Genomic DNA, 8,774 nt, shown 5'->3' with positions numbered 1-8,774 from the left:
TAAAAACATAATTCTAGTGAAATTGTGCATAGGAAAAAAATGATGCACTTAAAGAAAAGTTTACAAATAAGTACAATGTCAATTTTGAAAAATGATCTTTTGACCTTTTTTCAATTATATCACTTTTTAATGTGACATTTTCTTTTAAAGCTTATTCTAAGCCTCTTATTCTTGGTTTTATTTGTAACTTATATTTTCTTCTTTTGTGACGTTGTGACGTGGTCTTCACTGCGCAGCGGCTCTGTTATAATCCATCCCACCCCCATTTTGGCTTCGAGCAGGTAAAAAGGCATCGTGTCATGAACAGAGCAATAATGCTGCCGGAGAGCAGCTGAAGTGTGAGGGGGCGGCAAACTACAGCACAGCGAGCCGCTAGGAGGAAAAAAACGATTGATTTCAACGAGAGGCCTAAACGGAGCAGAAAGCGATCGCAATCCCATGAAAGAGGAGAGTTTAGAAGAATCTGACCGATCTGAAACTGAAACACTGGCACTGTTTATCTTGTCCCAAGCGATGCACGTGGATTTAATGTGTGCTCCCTAAATGAACATTTAGTTAGCTAGTCAGTGATGAACTGCGCTTTTATCGTACGCTCTTAAGAACGATGGTTTGAAAAGGAGCTACGCCATAGGAAAATCATTTTTGTTCCCCAACGATCGTAAACGGTTTTTGTAGGATCCGTTTTTTCTTAGTTTGAAAAAGATTTTAATCATCTAAAAATCCTTTTCCACCAAATAAAAAAAAAACCTGATTGCACTGATGCTAAAGGTTCGTCGTGGAACTATAAATTCATTAGTGATGGATAGAAAAAGATATAAAAAGTTATGCAATTAAATAAAGCCGAAGCTGAATAAGTAAAATAAAACATTAACAAGTGATATAAATGAAGGTCATATCAAATTTCGTCGAATGTAAGTAAATTATGACGTGATCTTAGTTTAAATTCTCTATTTAAAAACGTTTTCTTAATTGAGATGATCCACATAATCAGAAAGGTTGCATTGATAACTACAGAAATAAAAAGAATATTAATAATTATAAAGAGATAATAATAATAATTAAAAAAATAATAATTTGGCTAAAAAGATAATAAAGGATCATAATAAATAACAATAATTACTATTAGATAAATAACCTAAACAAAAGTTATAAGTCAACGTTTGAAGTGGACCAAAAGTGAACCATTTTCATTTTTTTTAGTTTTGAAGAACATTTTAATAATCTGAATACGCTTTTCTAGGGGCTATTGTGGAACGGATGGATAAAGGTCCCTAATGAAACCGTAAAAGTTAATAATGCGCTTTATTTTTAATAGTGCGTCATCAAATACGGTCCAGAGCTGTGTTGTGTGTTGTTGTTTAGAGGGTTTCCCGCTGAAGAACCTGCAGAGTCCAGTGAACGTGACCCTGCGGCGCTTCCTGCACGGCTCGGACGCCGCTCCCTGCTTCTGGAACTTCAGTCTGCTCGGAGGACAGGGCGGCTGGCAGAGCGACGGCTGCCGGATCCTCCATCAGGACGACAACTTCTCCACCGTGTCCTGCAACTCGCTCAATAACTACGCTTTACTGATGGTGAGAGATTTTCTTCAGACTTTCCTTCACGGTCGAGCCTTTGACTGTTTTGTAATTAGATCTTTTCACGCATCCACCCTTCCAGTACAGAAAAAAAATCCAAATTATTGGCTGTTGAAATACGTTTGCAAATGTAACCCGCTGATATACTCTCTGGTCTACCAGGATCTGAACAAGACGGGGAACGACGCGTACCGCTTCGAACCTCTTCACCCTGTGATCTACGCCACGGCCATCGTCCTGGTGCTCTGCCTGCTGTCAGTCATAGTCAGCTACATCTACCACCACAAGTGAGTGCTGGAGCTTTAGTAGAACAGTGAAGAAGATTTCCAGCAGCTCCTTGGTGGTTCGTAAATGCAAGTCAACGGCTACTTTAATTTTGAGAGCCAAAAAAAAAACACATAACAGCCGAAACTAAATAATATCTGTTGCTTCAGACGATATATATTGGGTTCTTTTGAAGAAAAAAATTGCTTTTGCAATACTTTTAACTAAGGATGCACTGAGTGTTCGGCAACTGACATTTTATGTATTTACGCATATATAATATAATTTAGGAAAAAATGTGAAAACCTGTGTCCGGTGCAGTGTGCCATTTTGTTCAGCTATGGCCAAAAATTTACATTTGGTGCAAAGTGTGTGTGTGTGTGTGTGTGTGTGTGTGTGTGTGTGTGTGTGTGTGTGTGTGTTTTAAACACATAATTACTTTATCACACATACATTTACACAGAATTAAAGACTAGCCATGTTCACAATTAATGCTAGAGACTTCATATGCCACAAACTCCAGCGCTTTTGTGTTTCTCTTACCTTTGCTATGTTAATCACCGGTTGCGTCGCTGTTAATACGCTGGTTTTGCCGCCTTTCGTACACTTTTCATGATGGCCAACATTTAAAGCTCCTCGTGCAAACGTAATAAAGTGCGGGTCGATGCGAAACTCTGAACAGGATTTTTTTGCACACGTTTTTTTCCAATTTATCTGCCAATAGTGTTGCAAATAATAAGTTTCTTGCACAGTCCGATTGATTCGAATTGAATATGTTGTCAAGAGCCATGGGTTTGAATTTGCTCGAATGTGACTTTTTAAGAATCGAGTATTCAGCTAAAAATCTTTTCTTCTGCTTCATGTGTTCCCAGGTCGGTGCGTGTGAGTAAGAAGTGCTGGCACATGCTGGTTAACCTCTGCTTGCATATTCTCCTCACCTGCGCTGTGTTTGTGGGCGGCATCAACCAAACGTACAACGCAAGCGTTTGTCAAGCGGTACGTGCCTGCTTCTGTGTGTGTGTGTGTGTGTGTGTGTGTGTACGTATGATGTTTCTCAGGCAATGCTGCTCTCGAGTTCACATTGCTGTTTTGAGAATGCATGTTTATTGTCCTTGAGGAGAGCTCTTATGTTTTCTAATGTCGTGAAGGTGGGGATTGTGTTGCATTACTCTACACTGGCTACAGCTCTGTGGTCCGGCGTGACGGCACGCAACATCTACAAGCAGGTGACGCGGAAGGCCAAGCGCTACGAGGAGCTGGACGAGCCTCCGCCTCCACCCAGACCTATGCTGAGGTAACCGGACGAGATGGCATAGTAGATATGTGACTGATCGTATACGTGACGTTTAAATCGGTATTTATACGATCAATACGATACGAGCTTTGATGCATGAATTGCTCAAAAGCAAGACTGCGGGTTTTATATTAGCTTCTCCTGCTGACCACTTGGTGTCAGTAAACATACAACAGAAATCAGGGCTGTTTCTAGGAAATTGGCCATGGATTTTAGGATGGTGTGCCTTTTATAGGGATAGTTCAATTACTCGCCCTCATATCATCCCACAACTGACTTTTTTTTTCTTCTGTGGAACACAAAAGAAGATATTTGAAAATAAATAAATACATATTGGTAACCAAAGAGTCGGAGTGACCTTTGGTGTCTATTGCATGGACAGCAGAAGATGACAGAAACATTTTTCCCTGAATATTATTATTATGACGGCGAGTGACACGCTTTTGATGTTTTAGTATTAGTTGTGTAGCATTATAGTATCCAGCCTGGTAACTATCTCGGGAAACAAAAACACTAGTATTTACAAAATAGTAATCGGTTAACCTCATTTATACAGTATTCATTGTTTTCATTTTTATATTTTCAGTTTTTGTTCAAATGCTAGTTTTTTGCTTTTGTCATTTTATACCTTAATAATAATAATTCTATTTAGCTTGTATTTTAGTAATGTAAGTATTTCCAGGTAGTTGCCATGGCAACATTTATTTTTTTAAGCTTATTTAAGGTTTGTTGGCTATTGCAAATTATTTTAATAAGTTTAGGTCCCAGTAACATTTTTTGTTTATTTACTGATTGTGTGTGTGTGTGTGTGTGTGTGAGAGAGAGAGGCAGAGAGAGAGATATTCCTGTAAGTCTGGAATAACTCATTATTTGCTGTCTGGATAGTGGAGATATTTTGACACCAGTTGCCAAAACGAGAGCTGGTGTATGAAATCTAGTGCTTGAGAAAATCTTATAAAGTCATGTAGTGCATTCCAGCATTAGTGCTCTAACATGAGGAGATACAATGCCTTGCTAATCAGATTTAGTAACTGTTTTTTTCTTCTACAGATTCTACTTAATAGGTGGAGGCATACCGATCATTGTGTGTGGAATAACAGCTGCAGCTAACATCAAAAACTACGGCAGTCAAGTCAGTGCACCTTAGTAAGTATTAGAGTTTTAAGGCTCTTTTTAACCATCCCTTTCAATAAAATTCAAGCTATGTTGATTTGTCATTTTCAGATTTTGTGTAGTCGGTTAGACGTTTGTGTTTGGATCCATGTATACTATTTTGAGACCAAATGCAAGTGTGTAATGTTTCCATAACTTCGTTGCTATTAACGACAGACTGTACCAATCCAGCCTGTATCCGCCTCGAGGCTCTTTTCAAATCCCCTGCGAACGCTTCTTGTCATTTCCTAGTCTTTCTCTGTCATGAGAAATTGCTTTTGCTATCGCTGGAGCCTAATGCCCGTGTAAAGTGCAGAATAATACTTTACAGAGGAGAGAGCAGTTTAGGTCTTCTGAAGCTGTGTGAACCTAATTATGCTGCTCTATTTTTGGCTCCCCACCTTGTGTGTGTTGGTTTCCCATGCTCCCTTCTTTCACTTGTGACAGCTGTTTGGATTGTGTAACAGCGTGGTTTAATTTAAAAATCCAGACCATCTGAGATCTTTGGGGTTTAATTAATCTCACGCTACCGTGACAAAAGAAAAAACGCTCTGCTGAGCATCACAGAACTCGGAAGTGCCTCATAAGTGTTTTACTTTTCTGATAATACTGAAGCCCTCGATACCACTACTGTAAACTTTAGAACTTATGTATACCTAATGTAAAAAGTACTTTTTGGAGCGCTTGCCTGCAGTGAGTGACAGCTGCGGTGATTTATAACGGGATGGGAGTGTTCTCGTGCATGCTCTGTATATTTTATGCACATTTTACATTTCTTTTCTTTTTTCGTGCTGCCAAGTAGGACAGCGTGACATTGATTTACTGAAGTATAAAACAGCAATAAAGTACTTTTCAGGAAAAGAGTTTTTAGCTTGTTTTATATGTGTAGACTTAGTCTTAAACTACGCATACTGACATACCAGTGCAACATCAGTATTATATTTTCAATTCTATTGGTCAGCATTAAAGATAAAAGAGCTTATGTATATTTATTGCTTTCAATATAATCTTTATTGTTGACTGGATAAAAAATAATAATTGCATAATTCATAATAATCACAATATTAATATCTTTGGGGGAAAAATTATAATTTGTTATAATTGAGCAGCCTTAGGTAAATATTTATCTAATATGAACTTTTAGAACAGCTTATTACTATTGTTTTTATAGGTTTATATTTCTTGTTTTATAGATTTTTGGATATATTAATAACAGTAAATAATGTCTAATTTAAAGCAAATAATACTAAACCTAACTTTAAGCAAGCACATGTTGATAATTTATTTTACTTTGTCAAGTATTGGCAGATTAAAATGAAGTGTGACCTTAATCAGTGTTACATTAAGTTATAATCAACCATTACAATTAGTGTTGTAATCGAATGAATGTATTTATGAATGCATTATTTGAAGGCATTTTAGTTTTTTTTGAATGTTAAACAGCAGTATAAGCATACAGTTCAGAATGAGCTTGCAGTTGTTGTAAGAAAGGGAAATGGACTAAATTTTTGGAGAAGTCAAGCATGCATCATCAGAGAGAAGTATGTCTGTTTTCACTGGAAGATCCGATTCTGATATTTAGTTTGAACAATTCTTGTAACACAAACACATTATTGGCACACCTAAAAACAATAACATGCATTTAAAAAAGAAATAGGTGCTTTTTAAAATCTACAGCAATGAAACCTCAACCTGTTGTCTCTCCGCAGCTGCTGGATGGCATGGGAGCCCAGTCTTGGTGCATTTTACGGCCCAGCAGCCTTCATCGTTTTTGTGGACTGCATGTACTTCCTCAGCATTCTCGTTCAGCTCCGGCGTCACCCCGAGCGCCGTTTCGAGCTCAAGGAGCAGTCTGAGGAGCAGCAGCACCTTTCTGTGGCCGAAGCGACCGAAATCACACCGGCCCTCTTGGAGTCCTCGTCCGCAGCGCAACCGGTCCCGCTGTCGGCTCTGGAGAACGAACATACGTTTCTGGCCCAGCTCATGGGCGTAGCAGGGTCTCTCACGCTTTATGTCGCTTTGTGGGTGTTTGGGGCTCTTGCGGTGTCTCAGGAGCATCCGGCGGATTTAGTGTTCGCCTGCCTCTTCAGCGCCGCCGCCTTGGCTCTCGGGGCGTTTCTTGTGGCGCACCATTGCGTGAACCGCCAGGACATGCGGCGACATTGGTCGCAAGCTTGTTGCTTGGTTCGCCGCAACTACGCCGTTCAAATCGATTCCCTGCTTCTGCCAGTCACGGGATCTGGAGGCTCCGCCTTGACCGCGAGGGGAAACGGCGAAGCTGCAAAGTGTCCAGCCAGCAGCGCCGAATCCTCGTGCACCAATAAGAGTGCACCGAGCGTCCATAACTCCACCCAAGGCTGTAAACTGACCAATCTGCAAGTGGAAGCTGCTCAGTGCAAAGCGGCGCCTTCGACGGCCAATGGGACGACGTTATTGGACAACAGCTTGACCGAACATTCGGTCGACAATGAGATTAAGATGCACGTCGCACCAGTCGAGGTCCAATATCGTCCCAGTTCGGTCAACAACAATAATCTCCCAGGAACGGGCAACGCAAACATCAATGGGCATTCGGGGCGGCACCACAAGAACCGTACGAGATCACATCGGGCCAGTAGGCTCACGGTTTTGCGCGAGTATTCGTACGACGTTCCCACCAGCGTGGAGGGAAGCGTGCAAAGCGCCCCGCACAAGCGGCACCATCATCACGAGAGCCTGCAGGCTCGTAACAGTCGACGGGCGGCGTATTTGGCTTACCGGGAGCGACAGCAGAGCCAGCTTCAACAGGACAGCAGCGATGCCAGCGCAAGTCTGCCCCGCCGCTCGCGGCACCTCGCCAAAGGTGGAGGCGTCCGGCCGGGTAACAGTTTTGGGCACGGCCTCAGCAACAGCGTGGGGAACGGCGTCAGTAATGGAGGCTTAGTCGGAGGAGGGGACGGATCGGGAACCGACGCCACCAGCCAAACTAGAGACTGTCCAAAACAGCCCCTCACTGTAGAACTGGAGGTTCAGCCCAAGTCTTACGGGTTGAACCTAGCGTGCCAGAACGGACCTGCCAAAGACTCGGAGAGGCTACAGAATTTGTCGCCCCTGAACGTGGAGAATATTAAGACTGGCTTGTGGAAGCATGAAACTACTGTGTAGCGAGATTCCCTTCTCAGAGACTACAAATCTGACTTTTACCTGTAACTGTGAATCTCTTATTTTATGATTTTGATCCGAACGGTACAGTTTGTAAAAAATAGTTCCTGAAAGAGTTCGAGTTTTAATTGTCTATGTGGGGAAAATACCTACAAATGCATATAGTTTACCACTTGGCTGCATCGTAGTCAGTCTACAAATGGTCTATTTTTATATCTTTTTGGTCCATTTTGTATTTTATTCTGACGTTTTGTATGTGAAGATGCATGATGCGCTGCCCTTTTGAGAATATGTTGGATGACTATCTTATATTCGATTCTGTTTTTACACAGTACAGAAGATTGTGTTCTATTGCGGGCGTCGAATAATAAAAAATCTCTTTACGCAGCCCACTTCATCTCATCTCCGAGTTCAAAGTTGAATTCATCTGAGAGTTTCCTCTCTAGGCCTTGTGGTTTCAAGTAATTGGGAGCTTATTTTATGAGTTTGGTCTGTATGGTACGGTTTGTTAAAAAAAATTGTTCCTGGAAGAATTTGTGCTTTAATGTTTATGTGCAAAGTTTTTGAAAACACCTACAAATTTATACGATTTCCCACTTGGCTGCATTATAGTCATGTCTATAAATGGTCTATTTTTGTGTCTAAGCGCATTTTGTACATTAAGATGCATGACATGCTGCCCTTTGAAAATATGTTGGCTGACTCTCATATATTCAAATGTGTTTTCACATGCTGTATTAAATAAGATTTTGTTTCAACTGCGGCCATCAAAAATAAAAAAAAATCTCTTTGTGCATCCCAGTTAATTTCCTCTGAGTTCAAAGGTGAGTTGCCTTTTTAATTTTTAATGTTCAAAATTCGAAAAAATACCTTCTAGTGCATAGTTTCCACTTTGCTGCATAATAGCCAGCCTAGAAATGGTTTATTCTAGTGTCCTTTAAGCACATTTTGTACACTCAGTGTATGTAATCTAAGCCTAATTCGCCTCTTCAAGTTCAAAACGCCACATTTGAAAACTTCCTTTAGGCCTTGTAGTATTGTAGTAACCGGAAGCCTATTTAATGCTTAACGTTAGGTCCTAAAAATGTTTTATTTGTGCAAAAACAGAGAAAATACACATGCGTAGCTTTCTACTTGACTGCATTATGTATGTGCATGATATGCTACCCTTTGAGAATATGTTGGCCGAATCCCTTTTATTTGAATGCATTTTCACATAGTAAATAAGATTGATCTCTTTACACAGTTCACTTCATCTCGTGAGTTCAAAGGTACGCTCATCTGAGAACCTCCTCTCTTATTACATGGTTTTGATTCAAATGGTGAATAATGTTCAAAATCTGTGAAAA

General features: G+C 40.5%; 1 protein-coding gene across 1 annotated transcript in view; it reads left to right on the top strand.

The window, feature by feature from the left end:
* adgra3 (adhesion G protein-coupled receptor A3) overlaps positions 1–8,197 on the top strand; it is a 39,473-nt gene extending 31,276 nt beyond the window's left edge. Inside the window, exons 14-19 of the mRNA XM_043244508.1 lie at positions 1,363–1,571; positions 1,737–1,861; positions 2,711–2,834; positions 2,987–3,132; positions 4,183–4,278; positions 5,994–8,197. Of these exons, the coding sequence (XP_043100443.1) occupies positions 1,363–1,571; positions 1,737–1,861; positions 2,711–2,834; positions 2,987–3,132; positions 4,183–4,278; positions 5,994–7,428 (2,135 nt within the window). The 3' untranslated portion in view covers positions 7,429–8,197. The remainder of the gene's footprint in view (positions 1–1,362; positions 1,572–1,736; positions 1,862–2,710; positions 2,835–2,986; positions 3,133–4,182; positions 4,279–5,993) is intronic.
* The last annotated feature ends 577 nt before the right edge of the window (positions 8,198–8,774 follow it).

The sequence above is a fragment of the Puntigrus tetrazona genome, chromosome 7 (assembly GCF_018831695.1).
Source record: "Puntigrus tetrazona isolate hp1 chromosome 7, ASM1883169v1, whole genome shotgun sequence".
Lineage (NCBI taxonomy): Eukaryota > Metazoa > Chordata > Actinopteri > Cypriniformes > Cyprinidae > Puntigrus > Puntigrus tetrazona.
Note: the sequence above shows the minus strand (reverse complement) of the source record. Positions and strands in the feature narration are given on the sequence as shown.